General features: G+C 51.6%; 1 protein-coding gene across 1 annotated transcript in view; it reads left to right on the top strand.

The window, feature by feature from the left end:
* Pepd (peptidase D) overlaps positions 1-26,256 on the top strand; it is a 141,875-nt gene that overhangs the window by 46,412 nt on the left and 69,207 nt on the right. Inside the window, exons 8-9 of the mRNA XM_027430274.2 lie at positions 11,014-11,089; positions 13,140-13,186. Coding sequence (XP_027286075.1) covers positions 11,014-11,089; positions 13,140-13,186 — 123 coding nt within the window. The remainder of the gene's footprint in view (positions 1-11,013; positions 11,090-13,139; positions 13,187-26,256) is intronic.

Genomic DNA, 26,256 nt, shown 5'->3' with positions numbered 1-26,256 from the left:
TTGGTTTTGATTTTGGTTTTGGTTTGTTTGTTTTCCTGTTCCGGGGATGGGTCTGGGCAGGACTAAGAGATCTGTACAGTTAAGCAATTTGGGTCAACTTGTAGTCTGGCTGTTCCTTATCTCAGTTCTGGTTCTGGGAGGTGACTCCAGAGAAGTCTTAGCACTGGAGGGGACCTCTAGTTGCCATGAGATGGTTTTCTGCTTGGGCAGAGAAGACACCCTTCCTTTCTTGGTCTTCTCAGTCTTAGAGGCAATTGCCCCTATTCCGGGGTGATCTGTCTGTGAGATTCTGCTGTTCCTGGGAAGCAAAGTCACTGCAGGCTCAGAACTATAATTGGAGACATGGACTTGCCTTCAGAGGGTGTCTTAGTTACGATCTCTGTGCCTGTGATAAAACACCATGACCAAAAGAAACTCGGGGAGGAAAGGGTTTATTTGGCTTACACTTCTATCTATATCACAGTCCATCATTGAAGGAAGTCAGGGCAGGAACTCGAGATGGGAACCTGGAGGCAGGAACTGAAGCAGAGGCCATGGAGGAGGGCTGCTCACCAGCTTGCTCCCCAGGGTCTGCTCAGTTTGCTTTCTCATGTACCCCAGGATCACCTGCTTAGGGACCACGTTACCCACAGTGGGCTGGGCCCTTCCTCATCATTCATCAAAACAACACCCCACGGCCTTGCTTACCAACCAGTCTTATAGAGGCATTTTCTAAATTAAAATTCCCTCTATCATTGTATGTCTAGGTTTGTGTCAAGTTGGCAAAACAAAACAAAACAAAACAAAAAACCAACAGCATAGGAAGTTATAATAGGATGGTGTAAAGCTCATAGTACTGTACCTTCGTCTTTCGTTTTGTGTTTAAGACTGGGTATCACTGTATAGCCCACACTGGCCTCAAACTATTGAGCCTCCTGTTCCCTAGAGGCGAAATACCTTAGTTACTCTCTTGCCTTCAACCTTGGGGGTGGGGGTGGGAATGAAATAGGTCAGGTTTCGTCAGATTGTAGACAAACATTCCTTCAGTCATTAACGTGCTAGTGTGTGGCCTGGAATAGGAATCTGACCCCAGTAAAGGAAGCATTCTCGGGACAAGAGCGGAGATGCCAAGCTTCCTCCTGCTCCGTTTGCACAGATGCCCAACGAGTCTGTACTTCAGCCAAACTTATGTCTGAGTGCCTTTCTACCTGCGCCATTGCAGCACAGTCAGGCGTGGCCCAGGGGTGGGGTGGACTTCCTCATACCTGCCTGGCCCCACCAACTCCTCTAGGGGCCGAGCTTGGCTCTGGCTCGTTGGAGAGGACCTGCTGGAGGAGCCCCCGAGGATATGGAGCTCCAGCAAACCCCTTTCTCGTCCCTCCTCTTGCTGTGTGATTCTCTTCATCTGTCACTCTGTCTCCAGTGTGGAGGAGAGGTTGGGGCAGGGCCTGGGAGTCCTTTGGTATTGAACCCCTGCCCACCTGGCTCCCGCAGAACCATTCCCCGCGCGTGCGTGCATGCGTTTGTCTTTGGGAGAGATGGGATTCCTGGCCCCTTTAATGGTTTTTATTCAACAAGCTGGCACCTTGATGCGTAGAGACTGATCTGGGGAATCCTTCATCCTGTCCTGCCACTGTTTTAATCAGTGCTGCATTCAGACCTCAGTTAATTGATGTCTTAATCCTGGGTTTAATGCCTAGAGGCAGCTTTGTGACCTGTGAATATTTAAGGAGAAAAAAAAAAGATTGCACAAATAAATCTCTGCCTCGTATAGTTTTTTTTTGTCATTTCAGGCCTGTGACAGGAGATAGTCACACCAGTTTCTGGTTCAAGGGTGAGGTCTGTGATTCCTCATCTCCCGGAGCACATGTTGGTGCCTCTGGGGAGGTGGGGGTGGCACATGTGTGTGTGTGTGTGTGTGAGAGTGAGTGTGTGTGTGAGTGTGTGAGAGCGTGAGTGTGTGTGTGTGAGTATGTGTGAGTGTGTGTGTGTGAGTGTGTGTGAGAGCGTGAGTGAGTGTGTGTGTGAGTGTGTGTGAGTGTGTGTGTATGTGTGAGTGTGTGTGTGTGAGTGTGTGTGTGAGTGTGTGTGAGAGCGTGAGTGTGTGTGAGTGTGTGAGAGTGTGAGTGTGTGTGAGTGTGTGAGTGTGTGAGTGTGTGTGTGAGAGCGTGAGTGTGTGTGAGTGTGTGAGAGCGTGAGTGTGTGTGTGAGTGTGAGTGTGTGTGAGTGTGTGTGTGAGTGTGTGTGTATGTGTGTGAGTGTGTGTGTGAGTGTGAGTGTGAGTGTGTGTGTGTGTGTGTGAGTGTGTGTGTGTGAGTGTGTGTGAGTGTGTGTGTGAGTGTGTGTGTGAGTGTGTGTGAGTGAGTGTGTGTGAGTGTGTGTGTGCGCGCACGCCTAACTACTCTACTACTGAGCTTCATATGCAGCCATTGGCCTTTTGCTGTGCCCAGGCTGGCCGCAAACTCATGAGCCTCTTGCCTCCACCTCCTGAGTGCGCAAGCTATGGGTATGTGCTGTCAGACCTGGTTTGTGGCAGCTTTTCTGTGTGAGCAGCCCCCTGGGTGTACTGATACTCACAGCCATTACCCATGCCCAAGCAGCACCCACATCTCACAGCGCGCGCGCGCACACACACACACACACACACACACACACACACACACACACACACCCCTGTCTGAGAGCTCAAGCTGCCTCCCATCGGCCACCACCTCTGCTGGTGATCTCAGACTGGTAAGGGGATCGATCACATATTTTCAGGAGCCATGCCATGCCTCCTTGGAAGATGAGAATCCTTCCCTCGGACTCAGTAACCTTTAGAGGACAGAGAACGCCCTTTCCTTGTCCTTTTGGCTCAGACATTGTAGAAGTGGCCTCATCACCTGGGAGAAGCCGTGCACTCCGCCAGTATCAGGGCTTGTGTTTTAGGTTAACCAACCAGCTAGGACAGTCCCTCTCTGCCCAGCCCCTGGGAGAATCCACAGGCCAGGAGTGTCAGGGCTGTGTAATTGGTTACATCAGCATCTGCAGATACCTGCTTAAGTTTGGGTTAAGTCAGGAGGGGCCAGAGCCCAGCCAGGCCTGAGTACTGCCTTTCCCGGGTGATTTGCCTTGGTTCTACTTTTGTTTGGTTGGTTTTGGTTTTGTATATTTGTTTTTTGAAACAAAGTATCTCTAAGTAGCTCAGGCCGCCTTCAAATTCCAGCTTTCTGTCCCAGTGTCCCACATGCTGGGATTATAGGGGGGGGCTACTCCAGCTAGTTTTGTCTTTTGTTTCTTGGTAAGTAGTCCTGGATAAAGCAGCTAAGGCCTAATGGCAGGGCTCTGAGCCTCCAGCCCTACTGGCTACACACGTGCGTAGTTTGTTTGGGGGAGAGAATCGTGTGGGATCTGGTCTTCTTTCTCCGGTGATGGAGATATAGTCCTCTGTAGGAAGGAGCCAGGTGTGAGTGGGGAGGGTACGAGTACTGCTGGCAGGGGTCTAGCCTGGGCCTCTTCCAGGGATGAGTGTGTGGGGAATAAGGGTGCTGGGAGGGGAGGTGGGGTCTGGCCTGGACCTCTTCTCTGCAGCCCAGCCCCAGTTCCCAGGAGGCTGTGTGCTGGCCTGACAGGACAGCCATCCAGTCCTGGTGGACTCCCCCTGGCTCTGACTGAGAACGAAGAGGACCTGCCTAGAACTAGGAAGGCAGAGGCCTCTTTCAGCCTACCTCCAACCCCAAGACAAAAGACAAGGTCTTACTATGTAGCCCAGGCTAGCCCCAAACTCATGCTCCCCCTGCCCCAGCCTCTTGAGTCCTGGGATTACAGCTGTATGTATTAGCATGCCTGCCTCCTCTTTTTTCTGAAAGTGAAGTCAGTCATGTTCCAGAAGTCCCTAGCCTGTGTGTCATCAGACAATGGGTGATGAGTGCAAACTCCTCAGCTCTGCTCTGGGCCACAAATGCCCGTCACTGTGGGTCCCTGCTCTTCAGGTCCACTTCAGCCTTTTGAAAGAGATTGTCAGCGCATTCCTTCTAGAAGGGTCCCTCTCCTACCTGGGAGCAGAGGAGGGCTTGGCCTAGGGTGGGGGAATGAGGAAGCTCCCTCCAACCCTGAAAAGCTGCTTTCTGGGATTTGGGGGCCACTGAGCAAGGCGAAAGGGCGGGAGCTGGTTCCCGAGAGGAGGCTTTGGCTTCAGGAGAGGCTGCTTGCAGTTGCCTGGGGGAAACAGTAAGGGTCGTGGTATCTTCCTTCATTAGAGGATACCTAGGGGGCTACTGGAAGTGTGTGAGCAAGAGGAGGTCAGGGGCTGCCCTGCCTCACCATGACCCCAGGCGCTGTGTGGAGGAGGCCGGGCTGCAGCCGACAGTCTGGAGCTAAAGGGAGGGTGTGCGGGAAGGGAAGTTCGCAGGTGAATGCACGTTGGGTGTGGGCTGTCAGTAGGCCAGAGGGAGATGTCTGACACTAGGCCAGGTGTCTGCCTTCAGCAGCAGGAAGGCTGTGAGACCAGAGCACAGTGGGGATTGTTCCGTGCTGGGTCCTAGCAGGAGACCCAGCTCAGGGCCTTTTACCAGAGAAAGGGAGAGGTATAGAAGGCAAAGTGGACTGGGCAGTGGCGGGGTGGCAGGGTGGGGGGTGAGGGGTGGGGGGATGAGGAGGGAAAAAGAGGATGGGCCATGCCTGCATCCATTGGTGGGCCCTGGGTTTCAGGAGCAGGGAAGAGAAATGTTGGCACAGGGTCGGGTGCAGGATAGCAGAAAGAAAAAGAGGTTCAGAAGCTGCTTTGGGGGACTCCCGGCTGGAAGAGAGGGGGATGAGTGCAGGGGATCTGGCTGCAAGAGGATCCAGTTACACTGGCCCCCGTGGGCAGCTGGTGTGGTGCCTGTCAGCCCCACACACCTGCAAGGCAGGAAGGCCCAGAGGTCAGAGCTCGCCTGGGTTACATGGTAAATCTGATGCCACCCTGAACTATAGAGTATGATCTTCCTCAAAAGCCAACAACAAAGAGGGTGAAGGAGGTGTCGGGTATTGGCAGTTTTTTTTTTGGGGGGGGTGTGGAGGCAGAGCTTGGTGTTCAGTTGTTCGTCTGTTGAGAGGATCCCCGCAGGGCGGGTAAGCAGGGGGAAGAATTTGAGAGTCTGTGCCTCCTGAGCGCTGCCCCAGCGATGGGGACCATGCAGTGATCAGTGAGGCAGGCGGCCGGCAGCTTCCATGCCAACCACCTGTTCCCGTGTTTTCCCCGTACCCTGCAGCAAACAAAGCAGGGCCTGTGGGTGGGAGGGTGGGCACAGGCAGAGGGACTGTGGTGTATTGACAGGAGGCAGCAATGGTGAGAGGGAGGGATAGACCAGCAATCCAAGCCTAGGAGATGGGCGGAGGGCCAGAGGTGGCACACCCACGTCTGATCGAGCTTATTGTCACTGTGAGCACCACGGCATCCAAGAGATGCCTGCAGTCTGTGGAGGATGGCAGTGAGGGCTGAGATGCAGTGGCCACAGAGGTACCCTGTGGGTGGATGAGGACCTCCTCTGTGAGCTGAACCTACCCCTTCTGCAGAATACCAGCAAGCGTTCTGGTCCCCAGGGGACAATGCCACCACAACGCTGCTGTGCAATCAGAGTCCCGTCCCCCCACCCCCCCAAAGTGTAGTCGGGCTTCTGGAAAAGAAGCACGTCTGTTTGGGAGCAGCCTCCCTACTGTGGTTATTCTGCCTCCCTCACCCTGAAGGGTGCTTTAGAGCCTGTGGAAGGCAGTGCTATGCCACGGGACCTTCCTCGTTTCACAGTAACCAGTGGCTGGCTGCCCCGGATGAATGGCATCGTGGAGACATGGCTGCTTCTGGTGGAGTCTGAGGAATGACTCAAGCCCATGGCACTCAGCACCCAGCCTTCCTGCCCGTCCTCTCCTCCCTCTGGCTCTCTCTTCTGGGCAGCACAGACAAGGTCTGTGGCCAGCAGAGGACAGGCAGATGGGTGGATGATAGGTGCCCTCTGGATACGTCCTGACCACTCCAGCTTGGCTGATCTGGGAGGCTCCTGGCTGCCCCTCTTGAGAGGGAAGATGGGTCACGTGGGAGCTTGGTGAGGTCAATAGCCTTCTGCAAAGCAGCTGAACTGGCCCTTAAAAGGGACATGAAGGGGACCCTTGGCCTGTTCTCCAGTCTCCTCTGCCCGGTCTCCGGGTCCTGATGTTGGAGGCCTCCTCACTGGGTCCACTGAGAGGAGCCTGGATTCTTCTTGTCACCCCCTATAGCATCCAGACTGTCCCCACGGCAGCCTGCCTCCCACTTTGTAATTGCTTCTTCTGTCTCCCGAGTCCCCGGGCTTTGAGAGAGGGACATTCTTAACTCATCACCAGCTCTGGGAAGTCAGATTGGCACGTCCACTCCTTACAGGTTTAAAATGTTACCCAAGCGTATGTGTACCTCCCTAGAAAGCTCCGCAGAGTGACAGGGAAGCTCGGTGCGTTTCCCTGACGGCTAAGGCTGCAGGTTTTCCCTCGTGTACGTATTGGCCATCTCCTTTTCAGAACTGCCTGCTCCACACATTTGCCCGTTTATTGATTGCGCCGTCTGTCCTTTCAGTCTTCATTTTTGTGGTGGTTTGAAAAAAAATGGCCCCCAAAGGGAATGACACCGTTAGGGGGTGTGGCCTTGTTGGGGTAGGTGTGGTGGGTCTTGCTGGAAGAAGTGTGTCCCTGTGGAGAGAGGCTTTGGGGTCTCATGTATGCTCAAGCCACACCCGGTGAGTCAGTTCACGTCCTGATGCCTGCAGATCAAGATGTCAAACTCTCAGTACCATCTCCAGCAAGATGTCTGCCTGCACACTGCCTCGTCCAACCATGATATTAATGGACTAAACCTCCGAACTGTAAGCCAGCCCCAGTCGTGGCGTCTCTTTCATCCACAGAAAGCCTAATGAAGATGATTTTACTTTTTATTTTTTTAAAGAACACTGGGTAGCAATCCCCTGTCAGGTGAATTTTCTGCCATCCTGGAGGCTGTCTCTTGTAGAGAGAGTCACTGTGGAAATCAGGATGGAAGTTCCTCAGAAACCCAGTAGAACTACCCTGTGATCCGGCTGCACCAGCTCTGGTGCTTACCAAAAAGAATCAAAGTCACAACTCTACAGACACAGCTGCGCACCCGTGTTCATTGCCGGATCTTTCACAACAGCCGTTCCATAGAACCAACCCACCAACAGCTGAAGAAAGAAAGTGTGGTGTGTATACACTAAGGAGTGTGAATCAGCTGCAAAGAACGAAATGGCGTCATTTACAGGAAAATCGATGGAACTGGAGATCATCACGTTAAGGGAAATAAGCAAGTTTCAGAGAGGGAAATGTCTCTCCACACAGTTCCCCCTCTATTAGAGTTTAAAGACGAGCGTCTGTGTGGTGGGAGGGTGGGGCTGTGTGTATGGCGTGTGTGTGAGTGTGTGTGTGTGTGTGTATGGTGTGTGTGTGTGTGTGTGTGTGTGTGTATGGTGTGTGTGTGTGTGTGTGTGTATGGTGTGTGTGTGGTGTGTATGGTGTGTGTGTGTGTATGGTGTATATGGTGTGTGTGTGTGTATGGTGTGTGTGTGTGTGGTGTGTATATGTATGGTGTGTATGGTGTGTGTGTGTGTATGGTGTGTGTGTATGGTGTGTATGTGTATGGTGTGTATGGTGTGTGTGTGTGTATGGTGTGTGTGTATGGTGTGTATGTGTATGGTGTGTATGGTGTGTGTGTATGGTGTGTATTGTGTGTGTATGGTGTGTGTATGGTGTGTATGGTGTGTATGGTGTGTGTGTGTGTATGGTGTGTGTGTGTATGCTGTGTGTGTGTGTATGGTGTGTATGGTGTGTGTGTGTGTGTGTGTATGGTGTGTGTGTGTGTATGGTGTGTGTGTGTGTGTGTGTGTGTGTATGGTGTGTGTGTGTGTGTATGGTGTGTGTGTGTGTGTGTGTGTGTGTGTGTATGAGAAGGAGACTGTTTAGAGAGTGGAGGTGATCCAGCAGGAGAGCAGGAAAGGACAGTGGGAAGGTCAGCGTGACAAGGCACATTACACACACATCCCAGTGAAAGTCGGCATGGCGGACATGCCTTTGATCCCATCACCTAGGAGGCTGAGTCAGCCAGAGAATCCTGAGTTCAAGGATGGCCTTCACTACTATAAAAAAAATAAAAGTACAAAAATATCCAAGTGAAGCCCATTATTTTGTATAATTAATGCACGCTAACCTTTTTTGTTGTTGTAAAGAGAGAAGGCTCGTGTAGTGCAGATAATACCTGGACGGTAGATGAGTCCGGCCTCGAACCCTGCCCGCCGCCCCCACAGCCCTGCCTTTAGTGCGGGGTTCTTTGAGTTTTCCCTGGGTTCCGTTTGCCACCGGGCCACACGCAGGGCCCTCCTCTGTGACCTGCTCTGTGCACTCCGCGCCCTCTTCCTTCCCCCTGTAAGCCAGGGCTCCTGTCACATCCCACGAAGCTCTCCTCACCACCCACTCTCAGCAGGTTTTTTTGGTCAGGGTTCTCACCGTTTCCTCTGGACTTTATTGAGCAGTAAATCTGACATGTTTGGGATGAGAAGATAACTGTAAAACGTAAAAGTAACAACAATAAAAACGAACAAAACCGTAAAGCTGGGTTTGTGTCCACATCACCGTGGCCGTAGTCTATGGGGAGCTACAGAACGTTCCCCGGTGGCAGCTCCTCCTCGTCCTAACATCATCTTCCAGCTTCCTCAAGGGCAGGCTGCTAGTAGCAAAGCAAAGAGATTTCCCCCTCTTGCACCGGCTGTTAGACCTCCAGGGTTTGCACAGGAAAGCCCCCCACCCAGTGCACACGAGGCCCTGGTCCCATCCCCAGAACTGCAAAGAAGAAAAATTACTCCATATTTTAATTTATTCCACTTTGGTAGATCTTTTTTTTTTTTAACCCCTTTGTTAGGGTAAAAGCATTTGTGTACTTTGAAGTTAGAAAATGTAACTAGAGCGTGGATGTGTGTGTTGTGTGGAGAGATAGGGAGGGTGTTTGATGGGCACAAGGGCGCAGATGGAGAGGCGTGATTGATGCCAACCAGAACTAGCTGCCGGAAAGGAGTGTTGAATGTTTTAATATAAAGAAATGATATATAGCTATGCATGGTGATAGATAACTGTGACCTTAGCACTTGGAGCAGAGTAAGGGGGCTGGCAGGTTCAAAGCCAGCCTGGACCACGTAAAGAATTAAGACCAGCCTCGTCTGTATAGTGAGCCTTAAAATGAAATAAAACGTATGCCCGAGGGTTTTGTAAATAATTTGCTTATTATGCTGATAGGATCACTAGACATTAGAAATGCCTTATTATTGTGCCCATGAATCTGTCTGTACATTTGTGTGTCAGGGTAAAACAGGTTAATAAGGAGGGTCTGAGGAGATGGCTCAGCAGGGAAGTCACTTGCTGGTGCCGGTTAGTTTTATGTCAGCCTGACACTAGCTAGACTCATTTTAGAATAAGGAACCTCAAATTGAGAAAATGACCCCCGCCAAATCTGTGGCCTGTGGTCAAGCCTCTGGATGGTGTTTTGTTTGCTTTTAGTTGGTGACTGATGAGGGAGGGCCCAGCTCACTGGATGGTTCCACCCCCTGGGCAGGTGGTCCTGGGTTGCAAAAGAAAACAGGCTGAGCAAGCCATCCGGAGGAAGTCAGTGAGCAGCTCCCCTTCATGGCCTCTGCATCAGCTCCTGCCTCCAGGTTCCTGCCCTTAATTCTCTGGATGCTGGACCACAAACAGTAGGGTGAAACAAACCCTTTCCTCCCCAAGTTGCTTTTGGTCATGGTGTTCTATCTCAGCAACAGAAACCTTGAGACCTTGCTCTTGCCGAGGACCTGCGCTCAGTTTCCAGGACCCGTATCAGGTGCTTATAAGTACCTGCAACCCCATTCTAGGAGACACAGCAGCCTCTTGAGGCGTCCACAGGCTCCCACACACATGTGATGCACACACAAGTGCCCAGGCACACACACATACACACATGCACATAATAAATCTGTAAGGTACTTTTTCAGTTAGAAAATAATTATTATCAGGAACCTCCCCAGTTGTCCTTCACACATCCAGTGTGGTCCCATATCTTCCCTGGGTATAGTGACAGTTTCTTACCTGTGATCCTTAGTCAGCCTTCTGCCTCTGTGATAAAATCCCCCCCCCCCAAGATAGTCAGTGTAAAGGAGGAAAGGGTTTCTTTCTTTCTTTCTTTTTTTTTTGGTTTTTCGAGACAGGGTTTCTCTGTGGCTTTGGAGGCTGTCCAGGAACTCACTCTTGTAGACCAGGCTGGTCTCGAACTCACAGAGATCCACCGCCTCTGCCTCCCGAGTGCTGGGATTAAAGGCGTGCCCCACCAACGCCCGGCTGTATTTGCTGTTTTATGTGAATCTAGACTAGAAACTAGGCACATCCGGGCTGGTAGCTGTGAGGCCCTCCAGATGCCTCTGGAATTGGGTTGTAGGAGACTCCTGGGGGTCCTCTTCGGAAACATCATGGCTGCCTCTATGCTCATACCTTCCCCAGCCAGGCTCCTGGTCTCTGCAGACCGGCTGTTTCCATGTTGTACCAGCACACAGGGTGGAAAGACCCACCGTCCCCTTTGTCTCTTGCTCCCCAACCCTGTCTTGATCAAAGGCCTGAGCCACATGGTTCCCCTGGGCTGCCCCAAGGGCTAGAGCTGGGCAGACCCAAGGGATACCTTCAGCCAACAAGGCAGGGACACCAGCATCACTTCTTAGATTAAGGCCCAGCCTCTCTGCCATGCTATTCCCCTTCTGAGGATGAGGAAGCTGGGGCTCAAGCAGGCAGGATGGACCCCCAGCAGCTGCCAGCCATCACCACTGCAGGCTGCCTGCCTGTGGTCAGGCCTAGGACAAGGGGCAGCTGCGCCCTTCCCCAGGTTTTCTTGTAGAAAGCTCAGGATCGCACATTGCTGAGGATGTCGGGCCTCTCTGGCCTAGCTCCCAGGAATGGCAGTTGGTCTCCCTGGGAAGATTTAGGTCTGCCAGGTCACTGACTTGTCCCTTCTTTCTCGCCCCTCTGCAGCCGGGTGTTCAAGACAGACATGGAGCTGGAGGTTTTGCGCTACACAAACCGGATCTCCAGTGAGGCCCACCGTGAGGTGAGTTGGGCACCAGCTCTGGTTGGGCAGCACAGTAATGACCTTTCGGATTGCAGTGATCAAACACCTGACAGGAAGCAGCTTCGCGGGGGGCGGGGTGGGGGGAGCTGTTGTTGGGGCTGGCAATGTGTCATGGTGGAGAGCTGGGCCACTTGTGAGCGTGGGTGACTCCACAGTGGTGGGGCGTACAGCTCACCAAGAACCAGAGAGACTGGAGGGAAAGAGAGGCTGTAGCCCCTGGGGGACCCAGTGTTCAAATACACCAGTCCATGGGGGGCATTTCATATCTAAGCCATCACAGGCTGCATCTCTGTGGTTGGGGGCGGGGCGGGAGAACTGTAAGGAAGATAAACGTTGGTGACCAGGACCACATGGAAGGCAGGACGTTTCTCAGGAGAAATTCTGTCTTTCTTGGTGGGTGCAGGGCAGGGATGGAGAGCCTCTGCTCTCTCTCTCCATCTTAAGGCACCCACCTCCATGAAGGTCATGATCCCAGTCCTCAGGGACTGTCCCAACCAAATAGCCCTGCTTCCAAGAGAGCGGGGCTCTCCTTCCTGGCACACTGGCGCTTCCCAGCTCATGTTAAAGCATCTTGTGTCTGCCTTAGTGTTCTGTTGCTGTGAAGAGACACCAAGACCACAGTAGCTCTTTTAAATTAAAAGAGTTTAATTGGGGCTGGCAGCATGGTGGCACACAGGCAGACATGGAGCTGGAAAAGTTGAGAGTACTACATCTGCATCCAGAGGCAGCAGAAAGACAGCTTAGCATGGGCTTCTGTAACCTCAGAGCCAACCTCCAGCGATGAGCGTCCTCCAACAAGACCACACCTCCTCATCCTTTTAAATAGTGCCACTCCTTGGTGACCAAACATTCAAATCTATGAGCCTATGGGGGCCATTCTTATTCAGACCACCAAACCACCATCCTTTTTTTTTCCTTTAATTTTTATTTAGATTATTGTTTGTTTGCTTGTGTGTCTGTATATATTTGCACGTGTGTGTCTGTGTAGTGCATGTGCATGTGAGTGTAGTGCCTCTGGAGGCCAGAAGAGGGCGATGGATCCTTTGGAGCTGCAGTTCCCGACAGTTGTGAGCTGCCCAGTGTGAGCGCTGAGTTACAAGCTCTAGTCCTCATGAGTGAGCAGCAGGCACTTTTTTTTATATATATAAATTTTAGTTTAGTTTAGTTTTTCAAGACAGGATTTCTCTGTGTAACAAGCCTCGCTGTCCTGGATCTCACTTCGTAGACCAGGCTGTCCTCAAACTCACCGAGATCCTCCTGCCTCTGCCTCTGCCTCCCGAGTGCTGGGATTAAAGGTGTGCACCACCACTGTCCAGCTGTACCAAGTACTTTTTAACCATCGAGCTCTTTCTTTTTGTTTTGAAGACAGGGTCTTGCTATATATCCCAGGCTGGCCGTGAGCTCACTGTGTAGCCTAGGCTATCTCAAAGTTACGACCCTTCTACTCCACCTCTCAAGGGCTGGTATTGCAGCTTTACCAAGTCTACTCATCACCTATTTTCCAAAAACATCTTCACGTGCAAAGGAAGCCAGTATTTCAAAACCACTCAAGGTCCCTGGGATAGCCTGCCTGCTTGGGACCATCACAGCTCAGCCTTAGGGATGACAAGGATGGTTGAAAGGCCATGTAATCTCTCGTCCCAGCTAATTTCTCTGTTTGTAAAAATTAGGCAAAAGTCAATAATTAATAGATAAATAAATAAAACCCTTTCTTAATATTCAGGATTTGCCAAACATCTTGGTCAAATCCTTTGTCTTCAGGTTGCCGGCCCCCTGCAAGCTGCAGCGTGGCGCTTATCGGCTTCCTAATGAAAGCGCTCCACGATGGTTTAAATACACTCTGTGGGTCTTGAAGCTGTTAAAAGGTCCCATTTGTCACTTTTCTGCACCACTGTGCGTGGATCACCCTCCTTTTTTTTTTCTTTCTTTCTTTAAAGAGGAGCTTTTGAAAAAGTGTTATGCATTATTTATGAGGCCCTGTTACTTATCTGCTTAATACAAATGTCTTTGCTTAATGCCCATGCTCTAGGTAATGAAGGCTGTAAAAGTGGGAATGAAAGAGTACCAGATGGAAAGGTAAGCTCTGTCTCTCTGCGTAAAGATTAAAATGTAAAAAGAACCCAGCAATCTATGTTCCCCAAGCAAGTAACAGGCCAGGGGCTGGCGCACCGCATGCCAACAGAGTGGGGATCATGTTCGGCGTTGGGATCCCAGGCAGCGATTATGGTCCCTCTGGTGGCAGCCACCTCCCCGGCTCCTGGCAGAGTGTTTGATGGTAATGGGCCCTGATAACTTTCCAGGCTGGTTTAGTGTCCCATCATTCCACTATTGGACTTTGTTTTCTGCAATTTGTGGGGGAAACTTTACCAAATAGCCGCTATTGTGCCTCCAAAAGCCACCAGTAAAACAGCTTGCCGTTTTTATGTGTCAACACCACCATTATGTCTGCTGTGCTCGGGCGACTGGGTCGAGGGATGGTTAAGTGGCTCCCAGAGAGCTCCATCTGCCTTCAGCTCCAATTAGACTTGCCACACACAGGTCGGCATGCCCGGGTGCTTCAGGGGCTGCCCAGCTCTGCTCCAGGACCCTCGGGTGGGCTTACTGCTGCCCTGCTCAAGGAATCTCTTGACTCAGATCACACACACACACACACACACACACACACACACACACACACACACACACACACACACACACACACACCCTGGGTCTGCCACCGGCGACCACACCACCTGGAAGCTCTGGGAAGGTGACACTGGAGAGGCATCACCCTACCCATCCCAGGCTCCCTTCCCGACGTGTGCTTGTGTGTGCTTGGCGGGTGCCACCCCCTTTCCCATGTTGGTAGCCCCAAGTCCACCGTCAGGCCTGCTGTGTATCAGGGGATGCTGATTCTTCGCCGCTGTGTCTTCCAAGGGCCCCTGTCTTGGAAGCTGGGTTCACAGTGTGGTAATGTGAGTGAGGTGAGGCCTGATGGGGGGTCCCTTGTGTCACTGAGTGTCCTGTATCAGAGCGCTTAGTAGTTCTTGAGAAACGATTGTTATAAAAAGAGCCAACCTGACCACACCCAGGTCTCTGGCTCTTTTTTGTTTGTTTGTTTATTTTTCGAGACAAGATTTCCCTGTGTAGCCTTGGCTGTCCTGGAACTCGCTCTATAGACCAGGCTGGCTTCGAGCTCACAGAGACCCACCCACCTCTCCTTCCCAGAGTGCTGGAACTAGAGGTGTGTGCCACCACCGTCTGGCCCAATTTCTGGCTTCTTAGGAGGCCAAACCAGTGAGCCTGACCTTGAACTTTTAGCTTCCAAACTTCTAAGCTACACAAACCTCTTTTCCTTATTAAATAGCCCGTCTTGGGCATTTTGTTATAGTAACGTAGAAAGGACCGCTGTGCCGTCCCACACCCATGGCCTTGCCTGGTGCATCAGTGCAAAGAGCAGCCCTGAGGCACAGGTGGGGGTCAGCAGTGGTCAGCATGATACATCTGTCCACAGTGGGCTTCCCGAGACACCTCTCTCAGAGCTTCCTTCCCCCTGAAAGGTGAGAGGAGTATCTAGTCCTCTCCTTATCCTGAAGGGCATGGAACTGGTAAAATGGCTTCCTCAGCTGCTGTGATGTCCCGGGAGGGTGTGTGTAACAGCTGTCTGTCAAAGCTGAGGCTGTCTCTCCAAGGACACTGGGGAAGGGCGTGCACAGCCTCTCTGGTTGCAGTTACACAGCATTCCCCTCCCCCGTCAAGGATGTGAGATGGGAAGACAGCTACAGGGCTAGCCCAGGGAGGAAGGAGGAGCGGTGAGTCCCTCACACTGGCACTGCCCCAGAAACCTGTTCTCAGTTGAGTTGACTCATAGTGACCCATAACAGATGCCTCACATAAAAATAACCAAGAGATCGGAGCAAGAATAGCTTTCCTCAGTATGGGCTCTCACAGTCTCTGCCTGCCAGCTAGCTGTGCCCTGTGCTGTCAGGGGGCTGGCTCCGGACGGGACTCTCTTGCCTCAGCTTCTGCCCCTGCCCCTGCCTTGGTATAATGGAGGGTGTTTGTTTCTCAGAAATCTAAAGGCCCTATGATAACATAATGAGCCTGAGGTCATCATCCATTGTTGTTTAGTTTTGTGTTTGTGCTTTGGTTTGCTGGCATATGTGAGCAGCCCAGACATCATGTCATTTCCCATGTAAATATTTCAGGAGCTGTCTCAGTCAGTGAGACTTTTCCCTTTCTGTAACCGCCCTGCCATTACCCCATCTAACCAAACTAACAGTGTCAGCAGCTTTCTGCACCTGAGCATCCCGCGTCACAGATTCAGCCACTGGCCAACTGCAAGTGAACATGTACAGATCTGTCGTTACCATTTTCCTCCAAGCCACACAGTATAACAACTATTGACACAGTGTTAGGCCTTATAAATAACCTCCAGTTGATTTGCAGTGTCGGGGGTGACTGTTTGGGTACAGGGTATCTGGGCATCTGGAGAGGCTGGCTGGTATCCACAGCTTCTCAGTCCCCTTCTGCCAAAGACTGGCTGTGATTTGGTGAGTCGATGTGCCACGTGTGTGAGGGCACATCCATGCCTGAGCATGCCTGTGGAGGTCAGAAGATAACTCTCCTGGCCCTCGAGTCCCAGGGGTCACGTGATGTGGGTCCTCTGGATGCCTTGAGCCCGAGCCGTCCCCCAGTGTCCTGACTGTAATTTCTCAGTATTGGTTTGCACTGCCGTAAAACTGTTTTTTTTTTTTTTTTTTCTTTTTGGATTTGTTTTCCTTAAGCCAAGATTCAAACAGAGGCTACGCAATGTACTTGGCTGTTGGGAATCCTTTTGGAGTCGAGCCCGGAGAGAGCTTGCAGGCTCCCTCTCCTTGGTGACCAGATCCCTGAGTTATGAGCAGCATGAAGCTTAGCTGTCATACAGGGAGGTGTCTGGCCCGGTACAGACAGATTTCCATGGTGGCCAACTGGTTCTCATGTGTGCAATGTCTGCCACACCCACCCGTGACCCATAATAGAAGATGTAGATTTCTAGATTCTAGAGTAGTGGTTCTCAAACTATGGGTCGTGACCCCTGGGGGGGGGGGGCGATCACATATCGGATACCTTGTGTATCAAATATTTGCATCGTGATTCATAACAGCAAAATTACAGTTACGAAATGGCAATGAAATTGTGGTTGGGAATCACCACAGCACGAGGAACCGTATTGAAAAGTCACAGCATAGGGAAGGTTGGGAACCACTGGCGGAGAGGAAAATAGTGTCTGTGGGCCTCGGGCAGTGGGAGCGCCTGATCATTGGGCCCCTGAGAGCTTAGCATAAAGGGGCTGTGGTGGGAACGGGGGGGGGAGCAGTGTGAACAGGAAGGAGACGCGAAGGCTGTTCCTGAAGCTAGTGGGGAGATACTTGTCCACGGATGTCGTCACATCTGAGGGTATCTGCCTAGATTTCAAGAGGGCGTTCCTCTCCCCCGTGAACATCTGTAGCTCTCTACCCGCAGGCAGGCCTGTCTGCCTGGGTCACTTTCTAGCTCCATCGCACAGTCTGCGTCCATGAGAACCCAAAGATGCCTCAGGAGCCATGTCTCATCTTCCTGTACAATAGCTGGTGTCAGGAAACATGTCTAGATGTTTGGATGGATGGATGGATGGATGGATGGATGGATGGATGGATGGATGGAAGGAAGAGAGAAGAAAAGGATCTGAGCTAGTTTTCTATCACCCTGCATGCCACTGGAGACTTCAGAATTACTCCCCTAAATTAGAAATCAAAGCCTTCTAAAGCAGGTGTTGGCTACCCAGGGGACGTGGCCTTTTAGCATGGGCTGGACTGCTGCCCAGGTGGATCAGGGTGACCCAAGTGCTACGTGGGCAGAGGACTCTCGGGCCCAGAAGGAAGTGGGTCTCCTTTGTGTGTGCTGACGGTGCCCTGCACTTGGGGTGGGCATCCCTCAAACCTGTGGCCACACAGCGGGGGGTGCGGTAGGGCAGGAAGACTCTAAGCCAGGACCGGAAGCTGGGGTGGAGGAGGGCAGCACCAGGACAAAGCAACTTCACAGCCTCGGAGATGCCAGCTGGAGACCACATTCTAAGCCTTGCCCCCCCTTTTAATTATCAGAGATTTATTATACAGTCTTGAGGGCATGTTAAAAAAAGCGTAAGTTAGCTGATGTGTGTCCCTTATGAAGACAACGCCTCTCCTCTGTGCTGCGCCTGCCAGCAAGGAAATGAAAATCATTTTCCAAAATTGAGGTGTAGTAAATTGTGTTAAGCCAATAAGACGTTAATGTTTGGACAAATCGGGCTCACCCAGCACCCGACTCCAGGCCCAATCACCCGGTCCATTTTACCACCTCGTATTATTTAATGTTCGTGGCGTAACGGGCTTGTAGCCGGCTGGCACGGGGCTGGCAGCTGAATCAATTACGTGCAAACACTAATTTAGAGCATGCTCAATTGGCTGTGTAAGCAGGTCCCGGTTCACATTTACAACAAGGAGATTAATAACTGATGCCATTGACAGCCTGGGACCTTAATTGCGATTGCTGACTCCCCCACTCCCAGCTGTGGAAGGGCATTTGGGGCCCTCCCATGGCAGCTGGGGGAGGGGTGGTGTAACTGGAAGGGCAGGTTCTGTGGGTATGATCAAATGTCCCCATGACCTTACTCCCCACTCCACTCCTCTACCCCCAACCTGCAGGAATCCCTCTCAGCAGACCCTCAGTCCTGCCTGGAACCCCTCCACTAAGAACCGGGTTTTCCTGGGCTCCTGTCACAGGCAATAGCTCCCAGTGGTGGCCTCCTGTTTCCTTTTAGGCCTGGGTTAATGAAGAACGTGCCCAGCGGTGGCTTTTTAAAATTAAAGGTCTTATTGCTTTTTCCTGCCCTTTGGACAAATGGAGTGAAGTCCTGTGTCTTTTGTCTTCAGGGTGCCCGTTGGGCCCAGATTGGCGGGGTGGCGTAGGAACATAGCCTGAGGGACATGCACGCCACACCCCTGTACACACTGATGCCACACGCCACGCTCATCCCCACACCCCTGTACACAGTGATGCCACACGCCACGCTCATCCCCACACCCCTGTACACAGTGATGCCACACGCCACGCTCATCCCCACACCCCACAGTCACAGCCTCACCACATGCCACGCTCATCCCCACACCCCACAGTCACAGCCTCACCACACAGCCATGCTCATCCCCACACCCCACAGTCACACCCACACCACACACCACGCTCATCCCCACACCCCACAGTCACACCCACACCACACACCACGCTCATCCCCACACCCCACAGTCACAGCCTCACCACATGCCACGCTCATCCCCACACCCCACAGTCACAGCCTCACCACACAGCCATGCTCATCCCCACACCCCACAGTCACAGCCACACCACACAGACACGCTCATCCCCACACCCCACAGTCACACCCACACCACACACCACGCTCATCCCCACACCCCACAGTCACAGCCTCACCACATGCCACGCTCATCCCCACACCCCACAGTCACACCCACACCACACAGACACGCTCATCCCCACACCCCACAGTCACAGCCACACCACACAGACATGCTCATCCCCACACCCCACAGTCACAGCCACACCACACAGACATGCTCATCCCCACACCCCACAGTCACAGCCACACCACACGCCACGCTCATCCCCACACCCCACAGTCACAGCCTCACCACATGCCACGCTCATCCCCACACCCCACAGTCACACCCACACCACACAGACACGCTCATCCCCACACCCCACAGTCACAGCCACACCACACAGACATGCTCATCCCCACACCCCACAGTCACACCCACACCACACACCACGCTCATCCCCACACCCCACAGTCACAGCCTCACCACATGCCACGCTCATCCCCACACCCCACAGTCACAGCCTCACCACACAGCCATGCTCATCCCCACACCCCACAGTCACAGCCACACCACACAGACACGCTCATCCCCACACCCCACAGTCACACCCACACCACACACCACGCTCATCCCCACACCCCACAGTCACAGCCTCACCACATGCCACGCTCATCCCCACACCCCACAGTCACACCCACACCACACAGACACGCTCATCCCCACACCCCACAGTCACAGCCACACCACATGACACGCTCATCCCCACACCCCACAGTCACAGCCACACCACACAGACATGCTCATCCCCACACCCCACAGTCACAGCCACACCACACGCCACGCTCATCCCCACACCCCACAGTCACAGCCTCACCACATGCCACGCTCATCCCCACACCCCACAGTCACACCCACACCACACAGACACGCTCATCCCCACACCCCACAGTCACAGCCACACCACACAGACATGCTCATCCCCACACCCCACAGTCACAGCCACACCACATGCCACGCTCATCCCCACACCCCACAGTCACAGCCACACCACACAGACACACTCATCCCCACACCCCACAGTCACAGCCACACCACACAGACACACTCATCCCCACACCCCCACAGTCACACCCACACCACACACCACGCTCATCCCCACACCCCACAGTCACAGCCTCACCACATGCCACGCTCATCCCCACACCCCACAGTCACACCCACACCACACAGACACGCTCATCCCCACACCCCACAGTCACAGCCACACCACATGCCACGCTCATCCCCACACCCCACAGTCACACCCACACCACACAGACACGCTCATCCCCACACCCCACAGTCACAGCCACACCACACAGACATGCTCATCCCCACACCCCACAGTCACACCCACACCACACACCACGCTCATCCCCACACCCCACAGTCACAGCCTCACCACATGCCACGCTCATCCCCACACCCCACAGTCACAGCCACACCACACAGACACACTCATCCCCACACCCCACAGTCACAGCCACACCACATGCCACACTCATCCCCACACCCCACAGTCACAGCCACACCACACAGACACACTCATCCCCACACCCCACAGTCACAGCCACACCACACAGACACACTCATCCCCACACCCCCACAGTCACAGCCACACCACACAGACACGCCTTCTGTCTGCCCACTGTGTACACACCATGCACACGTCACAACGCACACTCCCATCACACATACACCTCCAGTAACCCCTAAACTCACCCCCGACTTGCATAGTCCATCCAGGTCTCCAGTGCTGGGGCAGTGGTGAAGCGTCCAGCATACCAAGGCTCGCCTTTGCAAAACCCTAGCCATCTTTATTTTAAGCAGGTCAGGCTCTTTGCGTCTCTAAAGGATTAGAAACTTTAGCTCCAATAAAGACAGGAGGGAGGCCGGAGAGCCTGTAGGCAAAGCCCCGCCTTGCTTCTCCCCGAGTTGAGAGCTGCTGGGGAGCAGGCAGCCTGCAGCACATGGGCTGTGTGAACCGAGTACACCCCTCACTCTCGGCAGGCAAGCACTGGAGCCATGAGCTTTCCCAGGCTCTCCTCTTCCTCTTTCCCCTTCCCCCCTCCCTCCTCTCTCTCCATCCTCCTCCTCCTCATCTTTCCTCACAATCCTCTTTCTTTTTTGTTCTTATTTTTTGTTTTTGAGACAGGCGCACACGTGTGTGTGTGTGTGTGTGTGTGTGTGTGTGTGTGTGTGCGCTTGCGCGTGCGCTTGCGCGTGCGCGCGCGCGCGTGCAGGTGTGTATAGCCCTGGCTGTGCCGGAACTCTGTAGACCAGGCTGACTTCAAACTCACAGAGATCCGCCTGCCTCTGCCTCCCGAGTGCTGGGATTAAAGGCGTGCGCCACCAGCGCCCGGCTTTCTTATTCCTGTCTTGTGTCTTGTGGAAATGAAACATAGGACCTTGCGCATAGGCAGAACAGAACTGAGCCATAACCCCAGCCTCTGATTTTTTTCAAGGTCTCAATGTGTAGCCCAGGCTGACTGGAGATTCAAGAGCCTCCTTGGCTTGCCTCGCCCCCCAAGCTGGTTTTAGATTCGTCACTGTGCCCAGATACTTGCTTCCTTGTTCATCAGTCCCTCTGGGCACGTCGCCATCTCTGAAGAATGACCTAGGTGCCCACGCTGCCCTCCTCTTGTTCTGTGGCTTGCCCAGATGCCGTCTTTACTAGGCATGAGGTCAGACCTGACTTTGTATGGCCATAGTCAGGGTGGGAACTTCTCACAGGCCATTCAACAAGGTTTCTGTTGGTAATAGATGCCACTCAGAGGTCTTTCCTTCCTGGAAGGTTCTGGAGATGCCAGTTTCCTGATAAGGTACATTTTGACCTAATCTGGCTTCAGCTGGGCATAGTTGGGCATCAGCGAGGCTGGGCTTAGTTTCCTCACTGTCCCCTTGTAAAGGATACTTGGGTTTTGTGGAGGAGGTTTTGGAGACAAGTATGGGGTGCAGACTGTCTCAGACCTGGGAACCAAGTGACAGACGATTGATTGATGGCCCTTCTCTGTGAGCCTGGTCCACTTCTAGTACGTTCCGTGTCAGTTACAGGTACACTCAGCCAGTATTGAAGGGTGGGCTGTGATTCAGCTCACTTAAAAGTGAGAGCCCACGTCTGGGTGTGGAAAACCCTTCATGGCCCTGCTGGCCTGGTGTGGGTTTCTTGCCAATACTTCCCTGGGAGTGCACACGACAGAGAATCAGCAACACCCCCAAGCCCACCTCACCCGGAGTGTGCACATTCCTGGAAATATTATACAGTCAAGTGATGAACTAGTCCAGGCTTTGGAGACGCCACCACCTGAAGCAGGCATTCTTCCCAATGCCAGAGGTGTCGCCCCTGCAGAGCCCCAGCAAGTACCCAGTGGGCGCCCTGTGAGTCTACGCTGTTTCACCGCTAAGCGCTTCTGTTGATTTCAGATAAATGTTTATCAAGAGTTCAAGGAAGCTGTCTCCCTGGCTTGCTTGGAGATCCTATCAGAAAAGGCTGTGGAATGTTATCAGCTGCCTTTTAAGGGCCTCCCTTGGTTGGGGGTGGGGGTGGGGGCGGGTATTCAGAAACCTTTCTGTGTTATTTTTTTTCAAACGCCTTTAACGTTTTTATTCTCTTTGTCTCTGTGTGTGTGTGTGTCTCCATCTCTCTCTCTCTGTATGTGTGTGTCCTGTGTATGTTTGGGGAGGGAGGGGGTGTCCCCAGAGGCCAGAAGAGGACAATTAGAGGTGGTTGTGAGCCACCTGATGTGGATCCTGGGAACCAAACTTCAGTCTTCTGCAGGAGCAGGAAGTGCTTTTAAGAACAGTTTTAGGGCTGGGTGTTGGTGGCATTGCACGCCTTTAATCCCAGCACTCAGGAGGCAGAGGCAGGTGGATCTCTGTGAGTTCGAGGCCAGCCTGGTCTCCAGAGCGAGTGCCAGGATAGGCTCCAAAGCTACACAGAGAAACCCTGTCTCGAAAAACAAAAAAAAAAAAAAAAAAAAAAAAAAAAAGAACAGTTTTAGGTTAGAGTTGGGGACACAGGAGACTTATGGGCATGCTTCACCATCTGCACCTTTGCTGTGCGAGCATCTTTGATAGCGTGATTACTGTTAGCTAGTCTGCTCTAGTTTCCTTAGCTCTCACCCAGTGTCCTTTTCCTGGCTCAGGAGACCCTCTATAATCCAGTTGCACTGTCCCCTGGAGCTCCTCTGAGCTATGACAGTCCCTCAGACTGCCCTTGTTTGTCATGGCCTTGCTAGTTCTAAAGAGTCACGCTTGGGTGATGAGAAGGATGTCTCTCTCCCCAGCTTAGCTCCTCAGGCTGACAATGGGGCTGTGGCTGTGTGATACCTGGAGAAGATGAGAGGGAAAGTGCCACTGTCATCCCCACGCTGTCCCTGCCAGTGTTGACATAGGTTACCTGCCTAGGTTTGTCTGGTCTCTCCCTGTGAGGTGACTCCTACCCTTCCCCCTCCAGGGTGCCCACTCTGCTAGAAGGCAGTGGGCACAGGCCGCGCTGAGGCGGCAGGAGTCCGTTCTGCCTCCTGGAGGGGCGCATGCCTTATTTATGAGGCCTTGGCTCACGGTGCTCTCTCTCTTCTCTCCTGGTTATTTATTCAATTTCTTACACGCATTTCTATTTAGACTCGCGGATGTTTTATTTTAGATTTTGGGATGTAATCTGGGCTCAGGCTATTCATCTCAATGCTCCAGTCGTTCTAACTTTGAGAGTTGAAGGCTCGCTCTTTTGGCTCTTGTGTCCCTTTGATAAACACCTGTCATATTGCTTTCTGAGCACTCCCTTGGCTTTCTCTCTGATTGCAAGATGCTCCAGGCTCATCTTGTATATTCTTTGTTCAAGCCCTTGAGGGAGACATTTCTCTAAGGAATGCTAGTTGCTGTTCCTGGAGAATCATGTCAGAAGCCAGGATTGGGGGCTGGAGAGACCTGCTGCTCTTGAAGAGACCTGGGTTCGAATCCCAGCATCTCTGTGGAGGCTCACAGCCATCTGTAACTCCAGTTCCAGGGGATCCGTGGGCACCTGCAAGCATGTGGGGTGTGTGTGCGTGTGCGTGTGCGTGTGCGTGTGCGTGTGCGTGTGTGTGTGTGTGTGTGTATGTTCGTGCACACTCACATACACATTAATAATGATGAATTAATTTGTAGTTTCATTGTTAGAGTTCCCAGAGGTGGGTACCCTCCCTGGACTTGGGTTCCAGCTGTGTGATGTTGGACTGGTTGATAACACTGTACCTTAGTTTCTTCATCTGAGATCTTTGCTAATAACCCTTTAATTTATATCCTGGTTGAGTGAACTCAGTGAGTTAGATATTGGTACAGAGAACAGATGAAATACAGCGACTTTTACTAACCGCCCTAATGGGGTTGGCTTATTAGTATTCTCTATTCGAATTTTATATAATCTCAGAACAGAAGATTTAGCTCCAAATGCCTCTCTCTCTCTCTCTCTCTCTCTCTCTCTCTCTCTCTCTCTCTCTCTCTTTCCTTTAGGCATATTTTAAGATCATAGTTTAGAGCGAGCCTACCTCCACCCCCAATTTTCTTCTTGGGGGAGCAATATATAAAGCGCAGGCCTGGCTGCCCCTTGGAAGGATAATGGAGCCCTGTGGCATGGCCAGACCCTTCTCAGAGTTGGGTTTTCCTGCAGAGCTGCCTGTGGCTGGCTCCACTTGGAGGGTCAGTACAGAGTAGATTCCCCGTTTTGTTCTCCCCAGTTTTAAATTTTTCCTTTCACTGTCTCTCTATCGATCAGTTTGTAACAATTGGATCTGCTTTATTGAACTCTTCGTACAATCGTTCTTGAATTTCTTTTCTGGCTCTGTTGTTTATTTGACTCATGGATTTCCAATGTCACCATTAACTACTTTTTCTTCCCTCCCAGTTCGTCTTTTGAACGTCCATCTCTTAACCTGTTTAGACAAATCTTAGTTCTCTCTCTTCTCTGCTAATAAATGGATTTGGCCTAGTTTTTGGCTATTGAGCACAGCTTTGGTCATATTCTAGTAAGTTTTGATTGATTTATGTTTTGACCCGAGAAATGTATAATTTGTTTCAGGTTGATGGTTTTGGATTTTTCTTAGTTAACTTTTTATTATTAGTTACTGGGCTTGTCACCATTTGTAATAAGAAAATGTGGCCTTTGTTTAAAAAGAAGACCCAACAGATTAAATTATTAAATTCACTTTGAGATTTTTCTTTCTGCCTTGGTTTATAGTATTTTTGTCAGTATTTTAAAGAGTACAGATACTTGTTTAGTTTTTTATTTAGAGTGAATATTTGGTGCACACCCACCCACCCACCGGGCTTCAATTCTCTGGTCCCTTCCTCTTCTCTCCTTGCCTTTGCACTCAGACTGAGAGACCTGCTTTGTGAATTCCCCTCATGAGTGATAGGGTTTGCTACATTCACTTCCGAGACATGCAGGTTGAGGTACGCAGTTGCTAGATGTTACGTGTTTATTATATCCTACCTTTGCACACGTTACAAGAAATCCCCTTTAAACTATTTGATCAGAGTCCTTGATTTTATTTGTATCTAATTTTTGTTGTTGGTGTAATATGCTTTTTTTTGTGTTATAGTTCCTGATGTGTTTTTGTTCTTTTGTTTGCTTTTTTGTTTTATTTATTTATTATGTATACAACATTCTGCTTCCATGTATATCTGCACACCAGAAGAGGGCACCAGATCTCATAAGGGATGGTTGTGAGCCACCATGTGGTTGCTGGGAATTAAACTCAGGACCCCTGGAAGAGCAGTCGGTGTTCTTAACCTCTGAGCCATCTCTCCAGCCCCTTGTTTTTGTTTTTGTTTTTGAGACAAGATCTTACTATATAGTTGGCTTGCCTGCCTCTTCCCCAAGTGCTGGGATAAAAGGCAGGTATCATGACACCTGGCTTTTTTTTTTTTTTCTCAGATTTATTTATTTATTTAGTTATGTGTTTGTGTGTTTGGCCTGCTTCTAAGTGCACCACATGCATGCAGTGCCTGTGAAGCCCGGAAGAGGGCTTCGGCTCTCCTGGAACAGGAGTTTTAGCCAATGGTGAGCCACCTGTGGGTGCTGGAAACCAAACCCTGTCCTCTCTCAGAGCAGCAAGTGCTCCTAACTGCTGAGGTCTTTCTCCTGTCGCATGTTGGTTGGCTGGTTTGTTCATTAATTGATATTTATTTTGTGGTGCTGGGGATAGGTCCCAGAGCCTTTCTCACAGAGGGCAACTGCTGTACCTGCCAGCCCCATTTTATTTTATTTTTTGCGATAGGCGTCTCACTAACCAGAAACTCACTGTGCGGCCTAAGCCCCTGGATCTGCCTGGCCTGTCTTCCCCAGCTCTAGGCTTACAGGCACAGAAACACCATGCCTAGATTTTGTTTTTAATGGGTTCTGGGAATTGCACTCAGGTTCTCATGCTTGCAAGACAAGCACTTTGCAGGCTGAGCTATGTCTGTAGCCCCTGTTCCTTGATTTTGATGTTTTCTGTTGCTTCTGAGTTGGAATTCGTTCAAATAGAAGGGCCTGCCTGTGTTAGCAGAGCCTGTGTTTCACACTTGCTGTGGTGGGCTGGGGTGTAGGTCTGTGGTAGATCCTTGGCCTAGTGAGTGCAAGGGCCTGAGTTTGGAACCCCAGCATCACGAGAAAACAACAACAATAACAGAACAAAAACAGAGGATTTCTTACCCAACACATTTACCAGGGGAAACAGCACGCCCGTTCTCTTCCCTGCTGTTCCT

Source organism: Cricetulus griseus, chromosome 9 (assembly GCF_003668045.3).
Source record: "Cricetulus griseus strain 17A/GY chromosome 9, alternate assembly CriGri-PICRH-1.0, whole genome shotgun sequence".
In the NCBI taxonomy this organism is placed as follows: Eukaryota; Metazoa; Chordata; class Mammalia; order Rodentia; family Cricetidae; genus Cricetulus; species Cricetulus griseus.
Note: the sequence above shows the minus strand (reverse complement) of the source record. Positions and strands in the feature narration are given on the sequence as shown.